This window comes from Peromyscus leucopus, chromosome 18 (assembly GCF_004664715.2).
Source record: "Peromyscus leucopus breed LL Stock chromosome 18, UCI_PerLeu_2.1, whole genome shotgun sequence".
Lineage (NCBI taxonomy): Eukaryota > Metazoa > Chordata > Mammalia > Rodentia > Cricetidae > Peromyscus > Peromyscus leucopus.
The window spans coordinates 44,271,740-44,295,637 of NC_051078.1; the positions used below are offsets into that span (position 1 = coordinate 44,271,740).

The following is a 23,898-nucleotide window of genomic DNA, read 5'->3' on the forward strand; positions in this document are numbered from 1 at the left end:
CATGGCACCTGTTGAAGTGCAGGTCTGGACTCCCAAACGATAGAAAAGCAAGGGTTGGAGGCTGTCTTGCCCTGTTCCATCTACCGCAGGAGTATGTGCTCACTGCTGATGGATGGGGGGCTTCTTGTGTGATGCATATGTCCTAACGTTGAGCCATGATGATACTGGCATTCTGCTGCAAATCTATACTTAACAGGAGTGAGTTTTGGACTACAAGCAGTAAAATCTTTTAAAAGCATACAACTACACACACACACACACACACACACACACACACACACACACACACCACCTCAAGACTCAGGAACTAACATGGGAGTGGGGTGAAAACATTGTAAAACTCAGGGGTCTGGAAGACGGCAGTGAGACTGTCTTCTGGACACCACAGGCCTGGATCACGACACTAATGAACATAATCAAGCCAGTCAATATTGTAACACGGAGAAAGGGGGCTCAAGACTTCCCACCCCTAACTGAAGAGGTTCTGACTGTTAATGATTCCCAGGGAAGGGAATCGAAGCTTTCTTTTGAGGGTGTGAGCCCTTGGAGGTCAAGCACCTATGCTCCATCCTCCAAGATAACTTAATTGGCTGAGGGTGGGTTTTGGTGAGTCAGGATCTTTAGTCAGCACCCCAGGTGACTCTAAGATGCAAACCCCTTCCCCGACCACCTGAGTTGGATGAAGGAGAATGCTATTGTAGGAAATTAAAAATCCATAGATTTTATTTTCGTAGACAAAGTCTCATGTAGCACAAAACTATGTGGCCGTGAAGCAACTATGTTCAAAGGTGACTTTGAACGTCTGAAGTGCTGGGATTACAGCCATGTACCACCGTGCTCGATTTATGTGGTTCTGGGGTGTTGCACCACAGTACTAGGCAAGCACTTTGTAAACTAGGCTAACTCCCACCCATCTAAAATTGAGGGGTTTGTGAATGGTCTCTGACTCTCTCTAACATCCACAGTGGAACAACAGGAGTATCTTCTGTTAAAATACTTGACTTTGGTTTCTGAAACCTTTTTGAAGTATAAGACAAAGATAAGCAGGCAAGTCCAGCTATACTTCAGCTTGACTTAGGGTGACCACAATACTGAAGGAACTTCACAGGAACCAGCCTCATGTTGGACTTTTCAGTCCCACTTCACTTGACCTCCACTCAAGTGGATCACTGGTGACCAGTGGTATAATCACCCATGTCCACCTAAAGAAGCCTTCATAGAACCTCCACCCCAAGTATGAAGCTTAGGATTTTCTTGTCTGTGAACTAGAATACTACCATATGCCAAGGGACTAGAGTACCTCAACTCCTTGAAAATAAGAGACTCTGGCTGGGGGACCCTTGTGAATCTTAGCATGCCTCTTTACTGGCCTTCCTCTGTCCATCATGTGTCCTTGAATACACCATAACAAGTTGGTAAATGCACACTAATGTGTTTGTCTGAGTTCTGTGAACCATCTAGCAAACTTTGAGTACAGGAGGGCATTGCAGAAGCTTCCAAACTGCAGGCAGCTAGCTAGTCAGAAATAGAGATTGCAGCTTGGACGTGTGGTTGGTGCTGGACTGGGGGAGATTGCACAGATTCTCTGTTTTCCCACAGTTTCTTGCATATCCTTTAAAAATAAAATGTTGGCAAAAATGAAGTTGCTTGCAGGAAAATGGATGCAACCAGGTTAACACAAGGGAGTCATTCTCAGAAAGGAAAATAATGAGTTTTCTCCTACTTTGGATCTTTTATAGCTACATAAACTTGTGTACATACTAGTGCCATGAAGTGAGAAGTAGAACTGTCTGGAGACAAATGCACTGATGGTCGGACATGCAGGCTATGCACCGAGAGCATTTGTATACTTGCATAAAAGTGACTTTATGTAGTCCTGTACAACAATAATAAACTGTTAAATAAAAGTTGTAATACTCATCTTGGATTTCAGTAAGCCAAGCTAAAACCAAAACAGAGTCATGCATGTTAAGATTTAAATGGACATGATGACACCAAATTGTTCATCAAATTTTTTAAGAAATCTATGTTGAGAAGAAATTTCTGAAGGGGGGCAAATTGATTCAAGTAATAGTAAGTGTCCTATTATGTTAATTCTGCCACAAAAGAGATCACTCAAGGACTGGGATTTGACAAAAGACAGCACACCTGCCCTGCATAAGGCCATACGACTAATTGCTAACAACAGCAAAAAGTACAAAATTCCCTAAATATAACTGGAAAATTGATAGTGTTTCAACTAATTCATTGAGAAGTTTACATTCAAAAGCATTGCAGAACTGGACAAAAGTCTCAGAACCAAGCTGGTATAAGGAATCATGCCTTGCATTCAGGAGGCTGAGGCTAGAAGATTGTTATGAATTGGATGTGAGCCTGAGCTATAGGGTAAGTTCAGGTGATAAACATAGACTGCAAAATGAGACCATAGCAAAAGCACATTTAAGGTTTGGCTCTAGGTTCTCTAGGTTCCATCCCTTTGTCCGTTCTCTCTCTCTCTCTCTCTCTCTGTCTCTCTCTCTGTCTCTCTCTCTCTGTCTCTGTCTCTCTCTCTCTCTCTCTCTCTCTCTCTCTCTCTCTCTCTCTCTCTCTCTCTCTCTCTCACGAACACGCACACATCAGAAAGCCAAGACTGATATTTTTAGATGGTCTCATTTTGTATCCCCTCTGACCTAAACTTTAGATTAGCTTCATAATGCTACAATTACAGGTGTGTGTTGCCACACTCAACCAGAAGTTCATCTTAAATGTTTATGTTCACTGGTGTGCATGTTCATTTAAATGTAGCTTCCTGGACCAGTAAGATGGGTCAGCAAGTAAAGATGTTTTCCACCAAACCTGATAACCTGAGTTCAATTCCCTATCCCCAGGACCCACATAATGAAGATAGCTACTCCCACAGGTTCATGTCTGACTTCCACCTGTGTGCAATCTCAATCTCTCTCTCTCTCTCTCTCTCTCTCTCTCTCTCTCTCTTCGCTCTCTCTCTCCCTCTCTCTCTCTCTCACTCACACACACGTCATAAAATTTAATCTAGATTCCTATAAGAGAGAGAACACTTGTCATTCTTTTCCTTCATTACTGTCTCTTGTCTTTCCCTCTCTTAAGTCCTCTTTGACGTTCATTGCTCTTTAATGTTTGAGAGCAACCTGACCTAAAAACAGACACTTGGGACATTAGCACTGTGTGAGTCTCTCCCTCCAGTGTGTGTGTGTGTGTGTGTGTGTGTGTGTGTGTGTGTGTGTGTGTGAACACAAGTGTGGAAGCAGAGGGCAACTTTGGGGGAGTGGGCTCTGAGGCTCTAACTCTGGGCATCAGGCTGAGTGTCAAGTGCCTTTACATACTGAGCCATCTCACAGGTCCAACAACTTCTTAAGTCATGGTTTCAAGGCCTCTCTCCAAATATAGTCTTAGAAATTGGGGAGGGGACACACACCTCACTATGTAAGATATTGTCACCAGTTCCCCAGCACAGTTCTCTGGTCAAGTTGCATAAAAAATACTAATGGCAAAAAAGAAGAAAATGGTTTTGTGCCTTTTACATATAACCCCCTTTAAAGGCTAATTGATCATTTTTTAAAATGAAAAGTTGGACTAGCTGTGTGGATCCCACTGATAGTAGCTTTTGCTATAAGAGCTTCGCACAGGGTTGGGAAGCAGGCAGGTGGTAGAGCACTCATCCAATAGGCCCGAGCTGCTGGGCCTGCCTTCCCTGCCCCCACGCTGCCTTTTTCTGTGTTGCTTTTGCTTTGCAACATTTTAACACCACAGCAGCCAGACCTGATACCTGCCCAGTCCTCTGACTAGAATAGTAGGATTGCTAGAGGTGGTTCCCAGGACCCAACAGCAGTCACAGGGGACCTCTGGTATGTTGGAAGTGCCTTCTTTTTCAGTCTGGATACTCTATACAGTATGTGTCCAGCTAGAGGAAACTCAACATGTGCAATTATAACCAGACCAGTTTTCTATAAGCACACCATATTTCAGTGAAAAGTTTAAATAACTCAAGAGTGGTGGCGTACTCCTGTAATATCGGCATATAGAGGCTGAAGCAGGGCTGCTAAGTCCAAAGCCTATCTAGGCAGCTTAGAAAGACAGTTTTTTATTATTAAATTATTAAAAAATAAATTAATTAAAAATTTAAAGAGTGGGGATTGCTGGAAAGACGGCTCAGCAGACAGGGCACCTGCTATGAGTTGGAATCCCCAGAAGCCACTTCAAAGCCAGAGGAAGGTGTTAGATCCTCACAGAACAATGAGGCACAGGTGAACCACATGAGCACTCTGGCTGAGAAGAAACCAGGACCAAATCTGGTCAGGATGACGATCTCTGCATATCCAATTAGTTCTTGGTTTCCCGGGCTATCCCATGAGCATTCAATCCTCAAGTCCCCGCCCATCAAGTTTCTTGCTCACAAGATACAGGTTTTAAAGGGAGCTGCACCATTAGAGCACTCACATGATGCAGAGTGCTGGGTGGCTTCAGTTTTGAATCCCCGTGGCCAATCAGCAACGCGCAGGCCTTTGAAAGATTCCCAGCACCTTGTTTGAATTCCAGGGGGAGCAGAGCAAGTTTAGGAGCATGAAGGCAGCAGCCAAAGCTGGAAAGCTGGCTGGAGTACCAGCCGACCTCTGGAAAGCCAGGATCCAGGGAGATGCAGGTCCCAGTGCCCCAGTGGCCACCCCACTGTTGAAAGAGATTCCAGAGGTCTCAGTGGACAAACGCAGCAGGCGCCTTTATGTAAGGGGACGCTTTCTGAGTAAAGCAGGCGTTGTCAAATGCTTTGAGATCTCAGACCCAGACACAAAAAAGGTGTTCACAGCCAAGATCGTGCCTAAGTCTTTGCTCACACCCTCCCAGAAGGAGAAGCTGTCCAAAGAGATTTCCATTCACCGCAGCCTCTCACATCAACACGTTGTCAGCTTCCACAGCGTTTTCGAAGACAGTGAATTTATGTTTGTGATTTTGGAGCTTTGTCGGGAGAGGGTGTTCACATAGGGAATTTGCTGGCAAAGGGCTACTGATGCCTTGCAGTAGCCTTAGAGGAGTGCTTGGGTTTCAGGACTCTCGGTAAGGGCACGTGTTAACAGGAGACGGTCCTGTGAATGATAATGACCCGGGTATGGGCAGAATCATCAGGAGTATGCCAAGACCTCCCTTTAATCCAGAGAGTTTAGTCCTGGTCCCATCCAGCTGGCCACCCTTTTCGGTGGGCTTCAGTAACTTCTTCCTTCTCCCTCAGTCCCTCCTGGAGCTGCACAAGAGGAGGAAAGCCCTGACCCAGCTGGAGGCGCGCTACTACCTAAGGCAGATAATCCTGGGCTGCCAGTACCTGCACCACAATCAGGTCATTCACGGGAACCTTAGGTTGAGCAACGTCTTCCTGAACGAGGATCTGGAGGTGAAAATAGGTGAGGTACTGTTAGCAGGCTATTAGCATCAACCCATTCCTTGTTCTTGCAGCCTTCAGAAGTAAATGTATTTTATTAAAAACAATTCTTTTCAGGGTAAGGGCATGGCTCAGGGTTGGAGCACCTGCCTAGGGTCCCCCAGTGAGAGACTTGGGCATGGCTAAGAGGTAGAGCCCCCACCTAGAATCCCCCAGTGAGGGGCTGGTGGTTTGGCTCAGGGGTGTAGTCCCTGCCTAGGATCCTCTTATGAGAGGCTGGGGTTGTGGCTCGGGTAGAGCCTCTGCCTAGAATTTCCCAGCATCATCCAGGTGTAGACTTTTATCCATTTCCAGACATAACTTTCAAGCAATTATTTCCTAACTCCCCGACTCTTCCCTTATCAGTGATACAAAACTCCTTTCAGGAAAGAAGAAAACCTGACTTGTGAGAAGAAAGGATCAATGCTCCGATACTTCCCAAGCTCCCTAGCAAGGTTAATCACATCAGTGCTGTACTGTAGAAAATTGGGACCTCAGCTCGGGAGCATGCACAGAGGACCCCAGAGAGAGTCCGGGCCTCCAGTCTGGGGCGGATTCAGGGAGTTGCTTTAAGGACCCCCGTTCTCTGGCTCGGATGCTCAGGCTCTAGCCTTGCCCAGCCCTTGGGGGTGCCCCTAAATTCTGCCCTGCTGTACCCGCAACTCACCCCACGCCCCACTCGGAGGAGTGTGCCAGTTTTCTGCAAGCTTCTCAGGGCCTAGGAGGCAGAGGCCCGTGTATCCTTGCACCTCGAGGGTGTTTCTGCAGGCAGCATGCTGAGTGAGTACCAAGCTCGCACTTGGTATCTTCCAGCAAAGGGCTGGAAGGGGGCGTGCCTTCGAGACTTCTCTCAGAGGTGCAGGCTTCCAGCCCCACTTGGAAAGCATTAAATACTAGCGGGAGGTGGGGGGTTGGGGGGGCAGGGCTACTGTAGCGCCCCGCCTCTCTCAGCTCTATGGAGCTGGGAAATGGGAAAGCACCAACCACAGGAGGCTTTCGTGGTGTGCCCTCAGATGGGGCGTGGCCTCAATACTGGAGGCAATCCTCCTGACTTAACCTCTTGGGGACTGGAATTCTAGACATGATCCACCGTGGCTGGTTAAACATCTCCCCTTAACAGAGGATATCACATTTTGTTTATAGAGATGATGTAACATTTTAAAGTCATTGAAGTTGAGCTTCACGATCAAATCTATGATGATCTTTCCCAGTTACTGTCCGCACGTGATTTACAGTTGTTTCCTGGACGCATGTGTTGGCCTCTCTGTCATTCAATGTCTTTCCAGATCAGGCATTTTCAGTGCCTCCTTAAACACCCCGAGTTCCTCATATTGTGATCCCCAACCATAAAATTATTTTCATTGCTACTTCATAACTGTACTTTTGGTACTGTTTTGAATTGTAATGTAAATATTTTTGGAACTAGAGGTTCATAAAGGGGTCAAGGCCCAAAGGTTGAGAACTGCTTCTTGAATTCCAGCAAAGTACTGTGGCCCTGAGCTTCACCCACTGCCTTATTCCAGCATAGACTACGTTTAGTGTGAGTTCTTTCTGTTGTCTTTCCTCCCAGAATCTGCATGCAGTGGGTAACATTAATATGTTGAAATTGGTCTTGTTATTGCCACTGAAATATAAATGTAAGTTAAATTGACTTTTGCCAAACAAGAACAATATCAAATAAGGTATTTTAGGAAATACCTTGTGCTATGCACAGTGTTAGAAGTAAGAATAGCTATGTCAAAGTAATGAGCAAATCTATCACCTAAAATTGGTATCTAAACCCTTTGCTGAATTCAAAGGATATTTTCTGGTCCTTTTCTGACCTGTTTCCATGATGTCATTGAACCATTACTCTTTAGACACAGTCTCACCATGTAGCCCATGCTGACCTCAAATTTGCACAAAAATCCATATTAAAAATTTAAAGGGTTTTGTCTAAATTTCATATTCCTTCCAGGGACTAGAAGTGTAGCATGCATGAGGCCCTGGGTTCAAAGCTCAGCACCCACATAAACTTGGTACCTTCTACATGCCTGTAATCTCCTACCTCAGTCTCCCAACCCCTGATAAACAGGTGTGAGGCATCAGACCCAGGGAACTGTAACTCCTGCTGTTCTGGCGTGTGTAACTTGTTCCATATACGATTCACCTGGCTGTTAAGTTGTAGCGAGGTCACACGTGGACATTTCTTCCACTGTAATTATTCCCCAACAAGTCCCTAATGACCACCAAGCGGGAAAACCCATTCAGTCTCATTTTCTTCTGCTCATGGTGTCTCCCAGCTTGCATGCTTTATTCAGTTAATCAATTCATTCATTCGGTTCCATTATGGGCACTGAAATCACAGGTTCTGCAGATTAAGAAATGGACATCAACACCTAGTGAAAATTGTAGCTTTGTTAATCTTTGGATCTCCAGCTTTTAAAGGACCAGCCTTACAAAACCTCCTCATTGACTCATTCAGGGTCTGCTTCATTCACAGATAAGCCTCTTACAGCACTGGTGTGGAATGACATGGGGACAGTATCCTTACCAGCATCCTTTTATCTTTGTTTCATTTTTAATTAGCTTACAAATGCTGGATTGTCAAAAGGCTTCTTCCGACATCTTTAGTTTTTGTTAACTCACCCCTGCACAGTTTACCCTCCCCACCCCACTCTCCCCTACCAGCCTGCTGCCAGCCCCACTTATGCCTTTAACCTGGAATGTTCTCCCCCATTCTTTCATGCAACCTGTGTTTACTATCCCTTCTGATTATATTTTTTACTTTGGCTGCAAGATGTAGGTTTTCTTATAGCTTTTTCACATGCCCTTCATTCTAGTTAAGTCTTTTCCAATGCTTCACTTCCCCATCCATGTTTGAACCCTCCCACTCCGAGCATCCCCCCTCTCTACCTTGACTTTTTACCTATATTTTACTAAATCCACCTGCCCTCATGAATCCATCCCCAATGGCCTGTCTCTAATTACCTGGCTTCCACATGTACTCCAAAAACACACAAAAGAAAATTTTCAAAGCAAGGATACCTGTGTGAGAGACAGTACATGTGTCTTAATGAGGCAGGGTCTCGTGTACTCCTGGCTGGCCTTTTACTCACTGTGCAGCAAGGATGACCTAGAACTTCTGATCCTTCAGCCTTCGCCTCCCATGTCCTTCAATTACAGGCAGGCAGCACCATGCCCTATTTGTGTGAGTGTTGAGGATGGAGCCCAGGACCAATTGACCTACATCCCTAGACCAGGGAAGAAACATACCATAAGAAGGAAAAAATTACATGAACACTAAGTTTATCATGTGTATTTTTTGAGGCTGGTCTTTACTATGATGCCCAGGATGATCTTAAAGCCCCGAATTCAAGTGTTACACCTGCCTGGGCCTCCTGAGTAAATGACACTGTGGGTATGCACCTCTACATGAAATATGTTTCTTGAGCAGATTCTTGGCATGGCTCCTCAGCACATCCATCTCCGTGAGCATTCATGGAAAATCCTTCTGTGTATAGAAAACAGCAGATGAATGGACCCCTGCTGGAAAGGTGGCAACAACTTCCCACTGACCTGTGAACCCAATCTAGACCTTCATTAACGGGAAACTGCCTCCAGGAGCTGACGATGTTTGACCCTGGATGCTGTGCTGTTCCATGCACACCTCGGCTTCATTTTGTTTTGTGGGATTTTTATATTTAGCATAGAACTGAGCTGCTCTGACATTTTTCATATGTTATGTTTTCATTTATGCTCTCACTACCTTTCCCACTCCTTCAAATAGACCTTCCCTCTCTCCACCCCAAACAGATTGACTTTCTTCGTCCATCTCATAGACACCATTATCCTCTTTGCCTCCCTCCTCCCATTAGGTCCCCTCCTCCCGTCTCATAGTCACCTTTCTAGATGTGTGTGTGTGTGTGTGTGTGTGTGCGTGTGTGTGTGTGTGTGTGTGTGTGTGTGTGTGTGACAGAGAGAGAGAGAGAGAGAACAACCCCTACATGGCACACTTTATCACATCCTTCCACTGTCTGCCTCACTGCAGTCACTTAGTCCTTTACATGACAGATAATATATAATTTACTGTCTCTTGAAACTATGAGAGAAAAGGGAGTTCCTAAAGATTTTAGTTACCAGTTTCAACTAGTCATGACAGGCTAAGGCTAGAGGTGATCTTCCTGATACCTGAGTCAATTCACAATATAATGGTAAACAGATCTAATAATACACCTACTGTATAACTAAGCAGTCTGATGCTAAGATGGAAAAAAATTACAGACAGTCCTAATCTTAACTCCCAGCACAATCTCTTCATGCCACATTTAATCCATGATACAATTTCAGAAATGAACAGATGCCAAGTTCTCCTTTCACAACCTACTTCCTGTTACGCCCATGTCATGAGCCCCTCAGAGACCACCCAGAGTCTGAGTTCATATGCAAAAGCAAAGAACCTTTAATGCAAGATCCAGCTTGGGCTCTCCATGCATTCCGACACAGTAGTTGGATGAGGGAGAGAATCGAGTTCAGTTGAGGCAGAGTTTTTAAGGAGTAAAGGATGGGGGTTAGGGGAATTCTGGGTTCAGATGGGGGTTGAACTCCTGATTGGGCAGGAGTGAGGTAACAGAAGTTCTGTCAAACAGTGGTTGGTACTGGCTGCAAGGAAATTGGCAGTCTATATACAAATCAAGTAAGCTATCCTTAATGAGCACTTAGTACTTGTTTGTCTCAATTCTGATTCGTCTCCTGCAGGGTACATTTGTGGCTTTTCCTGGCTATTGTAATGGTGAGACCTAGTTCTAATATTGTTAGTTTGCATCCTGTCATGGCTGCCCTAATGTTAAGTTAGGCCTCTTTGCTTCTCTATAAAGAAGGTAACATTCAAAGGTTCCCTTGCCTAGCAGCACTAACAGACTTTCAAAGCAGCAGAAAAGTCTGAAGGAGTTGCATGTGTTTACAAGGGAAGCTGTCAGGAGATGTTTAGGAAGGCATTTAGGAATCAGAATGCAGATGCTTTAGCATCAAAGGAGCATTGGAAGGAAATTAGCAGCTCTAGTGTTTGTCTGGCTTTTCAGCTTGCTACCCCAAGATTGAACTACCAGCTCCTCCCCAGCCTCCCCTCTACTTGGCAAAATAAAACACTTTTTAGATTGAAGGTATTGATTTGTTATAACATGGTGTCTTTCTCTTATTTGGTTTCTACTCATAATAATAATCTTAACTATGCAATCCAGCTCAACATCAGGGGAATGAGGAAATTACAAACCCAAAGAAGAGCAGCAGGACTCAAGGACTATAAGATATGAATAGCAGAAGGATGGGTGCCACAGTTGGATGGGTGCCCTCTGAGCTGCAGATGGGAGGGTCTGGTGTTTAAGGTGTATGTCAGTCAGAACTGTCACAGCTGTCCCATAGTTGGCAGTGGCGAGCTTCTTGCTGAACTTGCTCTTCTTGGACCCAAGGTGCTCATGGCTTCAACAATGCTCATGTCTTCTTTAGCATTCCCAAGGACCATGTGTTTGCCATGAAAACACTGAGTCTCTGCAGTGCAGATGAAAACTGGGAATTGTTTGTCTTGGTTCATCATTTGCCATGCATGAAATACTAGGACCTGAATGTTCAGAATGACATTCTCATCCTTAAATTTCACCCCATAGATGGCCTTCATATGAGTGACTATGGCACATAATGTCACCAGCCAGACATGAATCCTGGAATAATTCAGTGAAAGGAGAAACACTCGCAACCAAATACTTCCTTTCAAATGCTCAGAGCAGCAAAGTTTTCTTCTGCCTTGGGAACTTTGCAAATAGCTAGAGGAAGACTCAGCTTAAGGGTGGCTATCTATACCGAGGTTGAAGACCACTGTAGACTTGACCATAGATCTAGTGGCCACAGGGCACAGGGCAATCTGCAAATGATCTTTTTAAAAAAGTTAACAGAGAGGCACCATTCACCAAATGATGGAAACTGATGAAAACTCACAGCCAAATACTAGAAGGATTTCAGTGAATCCTAGAAAACAGGAGGAGAAAGGATTGTAGGAACCCGAGGGGTCAAGGACACCACAAGAAGACTCACAGAATCAACTAACCTGTATCCAATTAGTTCTTAGTTTCCTAGGCTATCCCACGTGCATTCAATCCTCAAGTCCCTGCCCATCAAGTTTCTTACTCACAAGATACAGGTTTTAGCCTGGTGGTGGTGGCGCAAGCCATTAATCCCAGCACTCGAGAGGCAGAGCCAGGCGGATCTCTGTGAGTTCGAGGCCAGCCTTGGCTACCAAGTGAGTTCCAGGAAAGGCGCAAAACTACACAGAGAAACCCTGTCTCAAAAAAAAAAAAAAAAAGATACAGGTTTTAAAAGGAGCTGCACCATTAGAGCACTCACATGATGCAGAGTGCTGGGTGGCTTCCGTTTTGAATCCCTGTGGCCAATCAGCACCTCACAGGCCTTTGAAAGATTCTCAGAGCCTTGTTTGAATTCCAGGGGGAGCAGAGCAAGTTTAGGAGCATGAAAGCATCAGCCAAAGCTGGAAAGCTGGCTGGAGCACCAGCCGACCTCCGGAAAGCCAGGGTCCAGGGAGATGCAGGTCCCAGTGGCCACCCCACTGTTGAAAGAGATTCCAGAGGTCTTAGTGGACAAACGCAGCAGGTGCCTTTATGTAAGGGGACGCTTTCTGAGTGAAGCAGGCATTGTCAAATGCTTTGAGATCTCAGACCCAGACACAAAGAAGGTGTTCACAGCCAAGATCGTGCCTAAGTCTTTGCTCACACCCTCCCAGAAGAAGAAGCTGTCCAAAGAGATTTCCATTCACCGCAGCCTCTCACATCAACACATCGTCGGCTTCCACAGCGTTTTCGAAGACAGTGAATTTGTGTTTGTGATTTTGGAACTTTGTCGGGAGAGGGTGAGTGTTTCTGCTGTGGGACTGGGGTGCTCACACTGTGAATTTGCTGGCAAAGGGGTTACAGATGCCTTGGAAGTAGCCTTAGAGGAGTGCTTGGGTTTCAAGCGATTATGGAAAGGCTTCTAGTGAGGGTGCTGAGTGGGGTTGAGAAAAGACTCTGGATAAGGGCACGCATTAACAGGAGAGGGTCCTGTGAATGATAATGACCCGTGTATGGGCAGAATCATCAGGAGTCTGCCAAGACCTCCCTTTAATCCCGAGAGCTTAGTCCTGGTCCCATCCAGCTGGCCACCCTTTTCGGTGGGCTTCAGTAACTTCTTCCTTCTCCCTCAGTCCCTCCTGGAGCTGCACAAGAGGAAGAAAGCCCTGACCCAGCTGGAGGCGCGCTACTACCTAAGGCAGATAATCCTGGGCTGCCAGTACCTGCACCACAATCAGGTCATTCACGGGAACCTTAGGTTGAGCAACGTCTTCCTGAACGAGGATCTGGAGGTGAAAATAGGTAAGGTGCTGGACCTGCGGGTGCCTGGTGCCAGTACAAGAGGAGGCAAGGAGAGGAAATCTGGGAGAACAGGAGCCAGAGAAATGGAGGGCCGGTGGGACATGGAGGTGCTGCCCTCCAGAACGCCCTCTAGTCTAGAAATGGAAAGTGAGGGGCCCACACGCCAGTGTCTTGCCTTTAGATGCATTTGCTCTTTTTGTTTTTGTGTTTGCTGTTGCTGTCTTGTGTATCTCAATACAGTAGTTCTGAAAATAATAGTTTACTTGGGGGTGCCTCCCCCAATTACTACCCTATGTCACAGCACTGAGCCAGGTGCTCCTCAGTTTCCCTTTTAAACTGGAGGTCTAGACGTATGCCATGGAGCAAGGCTGGCAGCATTCCCTTAGCTGTCCCTTTACTGAGCTGAAAAGTCCTGTTCCCTTGAGACTCTGATTTGCCTCAGCCCCTGTACCCATGTCACCTTTCTCATCTTGTCCGTCAGCAGTCCGAAGAGTGTTTACTTGGTTCCCCAGTGCATCCAATTCTGTTGTCACGGGTCTTAAATGTCATTTATTTACGTGAGGGGTGGGGATAGGAGGTAACTTTCAGGAGTCGGTTTTCCCCTTGCACTGTGTGAGTCCCAGGGTCAACTCCAGCCATCTGTCTTAGAGGCATGCACCTCTGCCCACTGAGCCATCTTACTGCTCTAGCCCTGCTCTCTAAAAGAGCAGTGTAAAGGGCAGTGGGAGGCCAGCCAGGGCCAGCAAAGTAGAAAGGTTCCCGGAACAGAGACTTTGGAGTCTGATTCTCAATGGTCAGACCTGAGGCAGCTGTCTGCAACCACAGGTGACCCACGCCTAGCAGCTGAGCGCCCTCTCTTCTTTCCTCTGTCCCAGGGGGTTTCGGGCTGGCAACCAAAGTGGAATATGAAGAGGAACAATGAAGACCTTTTGTAGCCCCCAGAACTTCGTAGCTCCCGAAGCGGTGAGACTGGGAAGTTTTGAGGAGGATGTATGGTCCATCGGGTGCATCATGTAAGTTGGGAATGGACTCAGGAGTTATGGGTCTCAATGGGGCTTTCTGAGGCACTTCATCCAGTTGACCTTACCCTCTGGATCCTTCTTCCTTAGAGAAAGGCTATTTCAGGGAGCAGGTTGCCCACATGAAGCCCTATTTCCTTATCAATCTGGTGTAGGATGTAGGATTTCCTGTAGCTTGGACTTAAGGTCCAGAGAAGGGACGAGAAATTCTCTACAATTCTTCCTCCAGCTCTTTGCTGTTTACTAAAAGCATGCACAGACCCAAACCATCAATACCTGAGGGCTTGTTAGGACTATGGAATCGCAGTTCTGAACCTGGGTTTAATTGTGTCCCGGGCAGACTTTCAAGAAAGCTTTGGAAGCACTGATGAGCACTGATGGGAGAATTAGATCATCAGAAAGGCTGATGGTAGTCAGAAGTCCCATCATGGTGGCCTGTGGTGGATAGCAGTGGCCTCTGGGCTCCTTGGAGTCCTCTATTACTGCAGCCCAGAGCTGGGGAATTCCTGGCCCCTTAGTATCCACGTGTTATCAGCTACATTCTTCTGAGGGCTTGTCCTAGCCAAGGTTACCGTGGCACTAGGCAGACTTGGAGACCATCCCCATCTCTTCCTAGTCAGTGACTCCAGCACAGCCCCCTTCCTCTAGACAATGACTTATGCATTTGGACTTTCCTGGGAGTTTAAGCAAAATTCTTCCTTGTACCTCCAGGTACACCTTGCTAGTGGGCAAGCCACCTTTTGAGACCTCATTCGAAAAAGAAACCTATCTCCGGATGAAACCAAATGAATACAGTGCTCCCAAGGTGACAGCAACACAATTTTATTTTGTTTTACCCAAAAGCTATTCACTGAGCCCAGCTATATCCTGAGGACAGAACCTTGCCTCTAGTATAGCCACAGAGAATGTATGTCTGAAGGCTGGCCTTGAACTCGCTGAATGTTGAGTTTGAATGTCAGATTCTCCTGCCTCTACCTCCCAAGTGTTGAGATTACAGGCATGCAGTACCAGGCTGGCTTTATGGGGTATACTGGGAACTGAACTGGGTTTTGTGCTTATAGGCAAGCACTCTGCCAACTGAGTCCCATGCCCAGCTTCCTGAATGGATGTAAAGTGCAGGGAGAAAATGGGGGAGAAGAGGCAGACGTGCTTAAGCTTGGGACTTGGACCATCTCCACCCAGCTGAGCTGTGTTTAGCAGATGATGGCTTGACTCTTGTGAACCAGGCTTCCCATCTACAACGTGGAAGTTTCCCCAAGGGCTTCCAGTGACAAAATGACATCTTTTTTTTCACAACCAATGACATACATCCATTTGAAGGGATAACCCATTTCTGGGGACTAGGTCTACGTGGGACATATGGCCACTTTCAAACTGGTGTCCTTGACTTGTATATAGAGTAGCTATGTCACAGAGAACCAGCTCACTGCAGACGGCATGGACTGGCGTGAGCAAGCTGGACTGCTGTGGTATAAGTCCTGGCTTTATCACCTAGGCTGTGTGTATTCTCAGACAGGGGCACTTTCTCAGTTCTGAGCCTGCTTCTTCATCTAAAGTGAGGCATAGTAGTGGAGTGAGTAGTCTTCACTTTTGTGAGGCTGAGGCAGGGGAATCTCAAGTTCCAGGCTAGCCTGAGCTACATAGTGAGATCCTGTCTCAAACTATATAGGGGGAGGGAGTCTTTTAGGAGTTTTTGTGAGGCCCAAATGAGTTAATATACAAGACTGCATTCCTGATACATAAGAAGCCTAGAGTTAATGCTCTGACTGACAGGCCTGTTCTAGGGTTTATCCCAGAAAGCCCACGCTATTTGTCAGAGCTGGAATCCTGGGGGCGGAACTGGGATTTAAACACAGGTCTGGGGACCTGGAGGCCCCTCTGGTGGTAAATAACTAAATGTGCTTTCAAGGGCAAGCTGCAGAAATCGTCCCAAGTTAATATTGAGTGCCAAGTGGCAGGAAATGCTCCTTCTCACCATCAGGGTGACATTGGTCCTTGCTAAAGCTGGGGTGGAGGACCTGGTGGAGCTTATGGCCACTGAGCTATGGTATATTTGAGATAGGAGCAGCCACATGTCAGGTGGGGTCCCTGTCTCATCTCACTTAGGCTCTGCTTCTCCCCTCCAGCACATCAATCCCGTTGCTGCCTCCCTCATCCAGAAGATGCTTCAGGCAAAACCCACTGCCCGCCCCACCATTGAGGAGTTGCTCAAAGATGAGTTCTTCACTTCTGGCTATATCCCTGCCCATCTGCCCATCACCTGCCTCACCATCCCACCAAGGTTGTCAGTAGCTCCCAGCGGCCTGGACCCCAGCAGTAGGAAGCCTCTCATGGTCCTCGAGAAAGGTGAAGCTTGGTCTTGGTAGGGTAGACTGCAGAGAGCCCAGATTTCCAGGGTGCATTTCAGGGTGCATGCACCTTACTCTGCCCCCAGAGGTGGGTCCTCTCCTTGAGGTCTGGTCCCTGGGTTCTTCTGACTCTTGGGCTTGGCAGGAAGAACAGACTGAATCAACCCATTTGATCTGATAAGGAAAAAAATGGACTGAACACCAAGCCCAGGAAATTCTTTTTGATTATGTTTAAAAATCTCTATCGCCTCTTTTGCATGTTTTGTTGAATGCTGGAACTTGTCAGGTATAGACATGGAGTATAACACGGCACCCATCCTCAGTTCTCATTCTCAGCCATGGTTCACTCTGCACCTTCAACCCTTTGAGTGCTTGCGTTTTGTCTGTCAGGAACAGGTCTCTCATTGTCACCAGGCTGCTCTGGAGTCAGTCCTCCTGCCTAGGGCTCTGGATTACAGGTTTGTCAGCACATCTTACTTTTGAAATGTCACTACAGCCAACTCCAGCAGTCTGCCATTTTATACTTAAACTAAAGTACATCTGTGAGTTCGAGGCCCGCCTGGTCTATAGAGCGAGTACCAGGACAGCCAGAGCTGTTAGAGAAACTGTCTGAAAAAGAAAACAAAGGATTAAATAGGTAGAAGAACGAACAGGAAGCATCTGACCCTCTTTTCCCAGTCTGTTTACATTTCTTTTGATGTTTTCATCATCAATCCTCTATGTGTTTCTCTTAACTGATTGAGAGCAACTTTGTTGTTTTTTTAAAAAAAGATTTATTTATTTATTATGAGGACACCAGATCTCATTACAGGTGGCTATGAGCCACCATGTGGTTGCTGGGAATTGAACTCAGAACCTCTGGAAGAGCAGTCAGTGTTCTTAACCACTGAGTCATCTCTCCTGCCCTAAGAGCAAACTTTCTTCTGTTAATGCTTCTGTGTATACTTCTTGAAAACAGACATGACAGACACCAGCACAACCTTCAGGACTGTGAGCATTAATCTAATCCCATATTGTCTTCACAGTTTCTTTTCCTTCTTTCTTTCTTTCTTTCTTTCTTTCTTTCTTTCTTTCTTTCTTTCTTTCTTTCTTTCTTTCTTTCCTTCCTTCCTTCCTTCCTTCCTTCCTTCCTTCCTTCCTTTCTTTCTTTCTTTCTTTCTTCTTTCACTCTCTTTCTCTCGCTCTCTTTCTCTCTCTCTCTTTCCGTCCTTCCTTCCTTCCTTCCCTTCCTTCCCTCCTTCCTCCCCTCCCTCCCTTCCTTCCTTTTTGAGACAAGATCTCACAAGCTGGCCTCCCAACTCACAGACATCCACCTGTTTCTGCCTTCCAAGTGCTAGGATCAAAGGCGTGAGACACCTCACCTGGTAGCATTCCTTTTTTTTTTTTTGGACTCCCTCCCTTCCTCTTTCCTTCCATTTATTTTTTTATTTTTATTTATTTATTTATTTTTATTTATTTTTTATTTTTATTTTTTATTTTATTTATTTTTCATTTTTATTATTTTTATTTTTATTTTTTTTTTTTTATATTTTTATTTTATTTTTAATTTTAAATTTTTTTTTGTTTTTCAAGACAGGGTTTCTCTGTGTACTTTGCGCCTTTCTGGAGCTCACTTAGTAGCCCAGCTGGCCGAACTCACAGAGATCCGCCTGGCTCTGCCTCCGAGTGCTGGGATTAAAGGTGTGCGCCACCACGCCCGGCTCTAATTTTACTTTTTTAATTTTTTACTTTTTAATTTTTATTTTATTTTTATTTTATTTATTATTTATTTATTTTTATTTATTTTTATTTTTATTTTTTATTTTTTATTTTTTATTTCATTCATTTTTATTTCATTCATTTTTTATTTCATTCATTTTTTATTCATTCATTTTTATTTCATTCATTTTTATTTCATTCATTTTTATTTCATTCATTTTATTTCATTCATTTTTATTTCTTCATTTTTATTTCATTCATTTTTTTATTTCATTCATTTTTTTATTTCATTCATTTTTTATTTCATTCATTTTTTTTTTATTTCATTCATTTTTTATTTCATTCATTTTTTATTTCATTTATTTCATTAATTTTTTATTTCATTCATTTTTTTCATTCATTTTTTCTTCATTTTTTATTCATTTTTTTCATTTTTTTCATTTATTTGTTTATTTATTTATTTATTTATTTATTTTTATTTATTTATTTATTTATTTAAACAGACTATGAAGCCAAGACTGGCCTCAGGTTTGAAATCTCTGGCCTCACTACCCCCTCTCCTCCCAGATGCTGGGCTTATAGGAGTGTGCCACTGTATTTAGAATTACTAATTTTTTCTTGCAGTTTTATTTGACCTTAATATATTTCATTAAGGGTTGTAGTCTTTGAGAAGTAGCTTGAAGGACTTTGTTTCTCTGTGTGGATATACCACCAATTTAATGCAAAGTTCTCAGTTTGTCTGTTCAATTAGATTTACATTTTTAGGCAAATGACTTGCGATGGTTTAGTTTTGGTTTTGGTGCTTTGAGACAGAGTCTCATGTTGTTCAAGCTAGCCTTGAACTGCCAAATGCTGGGGTTACCAATGTGTGCCTCACCCCTGACTCAGTGACTTGGATTTTTTGGAATAATTTTAGGGCTATACAAAGTGTTATAAACAAAACAGAGCTGACTTCCTATGTGCCCTTCCCCCAGCGTCCTCCATTATCAGCATCTCTCTACTATAGAATAATTACCAAAACTAAAACGTTAACCACAAGATAATCCTGTCAACAAACTCCAGTCCTCATGTCAATCAAACAGATTCCCCATTAACATCACCTTGTTCTGTACCAGGGTGCAAGTCAGTACTGCACATGGCATTTAGAGACCTCAGCTTCTTAGTTCCTCCAGCCTGTGACAGTCTCTGGGTTTTTCCTTGTGTCTTCTGACCTTGACACTTTCAGAGGGTGCTGATAAGTGTCTTTCCTGTTGGGTTTGTTGCTTCCTCGTGATTTAGGGAAGATTCTACATTCTGAGCAGGAATGCTGCAGAGGGAATGTGCTCTTTTCAATGTGTCGGGGAGACAAGGCTGTCTCTGCTACAGATACTGTTTTTTTCGGTCATTGGTAAGTATCTTGCAGGAAGTTGTTTGAAAAACTGCTGCCCATCAAATTTGGCACCCACATGTGGGTCTTGGTGTAGTAATTATTGCTGTAATTTTTATTTTCCCCTTTAAATTTTTGAGAGAGTGTCTCATGTGGCCCAGTCTGCTTAGAATTCCCAGTAGCCAAGGATGACCTTGAGCTTCTGTTCCTTCTGCCTCTGTCTCCCAAGTGCTAGGATTACAGGCGTGGACCACCACAGCCAGTTTATAAGGAGCTGAGAATGTTAATTCAGGGCTTCACACTAGACAAGCACTCTGTTAATTGAGCTATTGCTGAGCCCCCTTTTCTGTTTCCCTTTCCTGTAGTGCTGGACTTGTGGATCCTATCTTATGGGGAGGTATTAAAATACTGCTCCTTTAGGATTCTTTTTTTCTTAGTAAAGTAGCAATAAATGAAAATGTTTTATAGACATTTTCCAGATTATCCAAAGGTAGAGAATTGTATCATGTGTTATGTGATCCTGGAGTAGTCGTCCTCCATTTTCAATAGTTTTATTTGGACAAGTTTGATTTTACATATTCTGCAAACTGTCTCATTTTGTTTTTCCTGTGAATGGGTGTTTTACATGCATATATGAATGTGTAGCACATGAATGCCTGGTGACCACAGAGGCCAGAAGACGGTCTTGGATCCCCTGGAACTGGAGTTACAGGTAGTTGTGAGCCTCCATAAGAATGCTGGGAACCAAAGCCAGGTTCTTGACAAGAATAGCCAGTGCTCTTAGTGGCTGAGCCATCTCTCCAGCCCCTTTTTGGCTAGTTTTAAAATCAGAGCTTGGATATTTTATTTTACACTTAAGTTCTTAATACAGCATGGTGGGATTGTTGTTGCTGTTTTTAATTGAAAATTTAGGGAATGTCCTGTTTCACGGGAGAACTGACACGTGCTGGTTTGGGGAAGTGAATTGTTCAAGAATAAAGACAGCAACAGTGACCAGCGCAGCCCCGATCACCATAGGCCAACTAATGCTTCAGTGTGGATTTCATTAGACTCAGTTATGTGTAGGCAAACAAAGCAAAAGGCTTACACTGTGCTTCACCCATCCTTCTGCCTTCCTGGATGCACAAGGTGCCCTTCGTTCTTTGCTTCACTCGGTCCCTTCAGGCTCCCTCCCTGAGGGACAGCAACAGCAGGTGTCCTGGAAGGGCAGCCTGGAGCAGAGGCCTGAGCTCTTAAAGCTTTGTGGCCTCTCAGTAAGCACCATATACCTGACATGCCAACCCGGTCCTGACTCAGTTCCCAACAGCAGTGAGAGCCAATGGTACTGTGGGAAGAGTGCTAGCTGTGGCAGGCCGGCCTGTGCTCCCTCCAGTGGTTTTGTGCCTGGCTAATGACCATGTCACCTTCTTAGGTGTAGAGAGACCCTTGCCTGACCATCCCTGGGAAAAGGAGGAACCAGTGGTTTGGGGGACAAGTGAGGCCATCGAGTGCCACCTCAGTGACATGCTGCAGCAGCTGACCAGGGTCAATGCCTCCAAGCCCTCAGAGCGAAGGCTGGTGCGGCAAGGTGAGTCCTGTAGGGGCTTCCCATCTGGAGAAGGCAGGGTTTCTCAGTCAGCAAGCAGAGGCCCCATTTCCTGGAGATCAAAATCCAGATGAGTTAGCCTGACACCCAAGGCCCTCCTGGTGTGCCTTCTGCCTGCTTCTGCCCCATCTCACTCTGTAGGTGACTGATAGGTCACCTCTGCACAGCTGCATCTTCTGTCTCCTTTCTGCCCAGGGAATTAATCCCTTGGTCCTCAAGAGACTCAGGTCAGCTCCAGCCTCAGGGTTTTGTGCCCACTGTCACCACCCTGACCCCCCTGCCAGCACTTCCTAACCTGACTTAATTCTCCATAACATTTCTTCCCGACACGTTCATGTATCTGCAGTTGGGACTCGTGTGCACTGAGGTGGTTCCAGCGTTGCAGGAATTGTTGGGTCTGCTCAGTTTCTTCAGCACTTTAATCTGGGGCACTAGGCTTTCCACCAGCCCTGATGTTAATGACTTTGATTACTCTTCATCCCTCTGGTTGGTATGTGGGTCCTTCTAGAAGCCTAGGGTTTTCTTTTCCTATCCACACCTACCACAGTTCCTGAGACACAGTAAAGGGGCCCACTTAACGAATTGGGACTTGACGTCTGGGCTGCAATTTGGGTGTCTGGGTTTGTGCTGTCAGAGCCCTCCACAGGCTTCATGGGGTGCCCCCCAGCTCTGGGGAGGATTATCTGAGAAGACAGAAGAAGGGACTGGCCTAACCAGTGCTCTGTTTCTATCCCAGAGGAGGCTGAGGATCCTGCATGTATCCCCATCTTCTGGGTCAGCCAGTGGGTAGACCAATCAATGAAGTATGGACTTGGTAGGTGTCTCCAGAATGTGCGATGGGCAGGGGATGGTGCTGCCATAGTAGCCTTTGAGTGAACAAGTGAGTGATGTCCATAATTGTGTGGCTGTGTTACCAAGAATTGTTAGGGCCTAATACATGCAAGCACTCTACTACTGAGCTATTCCCAGCCTTTGTCCACCTCTTCCTGCCTTTCTAAGACAGCCCTCCCCCTGCCATTAGGGTATCAGCTCTGTGACAACAGCACAGGGGCACTCTTTAATGACTCAACATGCCTCGTCCTCTACAATGATGGCGACAGCCTCCAGTACATAGACCATGATGGAATGGAGTCTTACCCCACCATGAGCTCCCACCCTGACTCCTTGATGAAGAAGGTGGAAACTGGCTGCTGTAAGAGGGTGTGGCAGGGTATGGGGTCTGCCTCAGGGTCAGGCTCTCATTCTGCAATCCCTGCCTCAACTTTCCAACCAGATCACTCTCCTCCAGCATTTCCGAAGTTACATGAATGAACACCTGCAGAAGGCAGGGGCCACCATGACGGCAGGGGCCAACACCACACCCGGGAAGGTGATGAGCTGGCCCGGCTGCCCTACCTGAAAAAATGGCTCCGCACAAGCCGCGCCATCGTCCTGCACCTCAGCAACGGCACTATACAGATTAATTTCTTCCAGGTGTGCAGGGGCCTGTACTTGAGGTGGCTGGGTGGGGTGGAAGTGCTGTCCCTTTCACCAGGTGGGGGGCCTTCCTCCCCTTTGCCTCAACCTCAGGCCCCAGCTGAGCTTTTCACTCACTCCCTTCTTCCCTCCAAGGACCACACCAAACTTATTCTGTGCCCGTGATGGCAGCTGTGACCTGCATCAACAAGAACCGGGACTTCCACACATACAGCCTGAGCCTTCTGGAGGAATATGGCTGCTGCGAGGAACTGGGCAGACAGCTATGCTATGCCCACACCATGGTAGACAGGATGCTGAGCTCAAAGTCTCCCAGCAGCAGACTGGAGGACAACACCTAGGCCTCTGTCCTTTGGGCTGGTGCCCTTCACTCTGCAAGCTCTGCCTGGGACTGCGTTGCTGGGCTTCCGGGACTGCTGTTCAGTGCCCGTGGCCTTGGGGCTGGGTGGGGAAGGGGTTGCTGTGTGAGTTATTTCTGTATATGTTTGGATCTGAGTTTATAACCTCTTCCCCTGCCCTCAGTCTAATGTGTAACTTGTATAGATATATTTCTATTGAATTTGACTGTTCTTTCCTTGGCTTTATATTTATTCAATATATATGCATATCTTTTCTTATCCTGTGTTTTTGTGAGTACCCGGAACCCAGAGTATTCCTCTGTTCCAACAGCCTCAGGCTGCTAAACTGCTGTTCAATATTTTGATGCTCCCTAGACAAGGTTGAGCCATAGCCTTAACTCCTTGGTCCACCTTTGGGGCACCTGGTTGTCTCAGATCTTTGACATCTGGCAGGACCTCCCAGCATCCAAAGTTGGTGACTAGTAGGGCAGGAAGAAGCTCTCAGAAGCACAGGTTCTCAGGGCATGGTGAGTGTGTAGCAGCAGCCTCGGGAAGCGGTGTGTGAAGTAAGGATGTAGCCAGCAGGGAATTGGCCCAGAGCCTGGTGTACTTCAGTTGGGAGCTCCCTGTAGTGGTGCTTCTGGGGATGGACAGGACAAGGACACTGACTCAGTTATGGCAGGCCATCCCTGATCCATGTCCCACCCAGGCTCTAGAACACAATTTATTCTTCATGACATGGAGCAGGTCTTACACTGATAATCCTTTTAGGACTGGAACATCTTCAGAGATGTGGGTGGAGAAATGGGCTGTAGGGATAACCCACTGTGTCCCTTCTCTCAGGAAGAGGCCCCTCCAAGCCTGCTCATCTATTCCCAGGGGATAATCCACTCCCTCTTCCCCAAGGCAGTCTCCATCAGGGCTGATCTGCAGCTGAGAGGACATTAGACAATGTCTGGAGGCATTTTGGCTGGCTTGCCTTGGGAAGAAAGTACCTCTATCAACCTGTGAGGCCAGGGATGCTGCTAAGCATGCCAAGTATAACATGGCATAGGATACAGAGCACCACCCACCCTTTCCCTGACAGTTTTCTCTTCTGAATCAGTACTCCAAGGTTGAGAAACCATGACTTAGAAAAGGATTTTGTTGACATGGGGTTTTACTCCCTAGTTTAGGCCGGCCTTGAATTCTCTACTTCCCACTTCCTGAGGGCCAGGGTTACAAGCATCATGCCGGGTTTAGAAAA

At 45.8% G+C, this 23,898-nt stretch overlaps 1 protein-coding gene across 1 annotated transcript in view; it reads left to right on the forward strand.

Annotated features, from left to right (window-relative positions):
* The window catches only part of LOC114700602 (serine/threonine-protein kinase PLK1-like), a 27,185-nt gene extending 4,254 nt beyond the window's left edge, over nucleotides 1-22,931 (forward strand). The window contains 8 exon segments of the mRNA XM_037196890.1: nucleotides 15,968-16,187; nucleotides 20,665-20,820; nucleotides 21,575-21,652; nucleotides 21,860-22,014; nucleotides 22,112-22,180; nucleotides 22,183-22,311; nucleotides 22,450-22,474; nucleotides 22,477-22,931. Of these exon segments, the coding sequence (XP_037052785.1) occupies nucleotides 15,968-16,187; nucleotides 20,665-20,820; nucleotides 21,575-21,652; nucleotides 21,860-22,014; nucleotides 22,112-22,180; nucleotides 22,183-22,311; nucleotides 22,450-22,474; nucleotides 22,477-22,655 (1,011 nt within the window). The 3' untranslated portion in view covers nucleotides 22,656-22,931.
* Nucleotides 22,932-23,898: the final 967 nt, after the last annotated feature.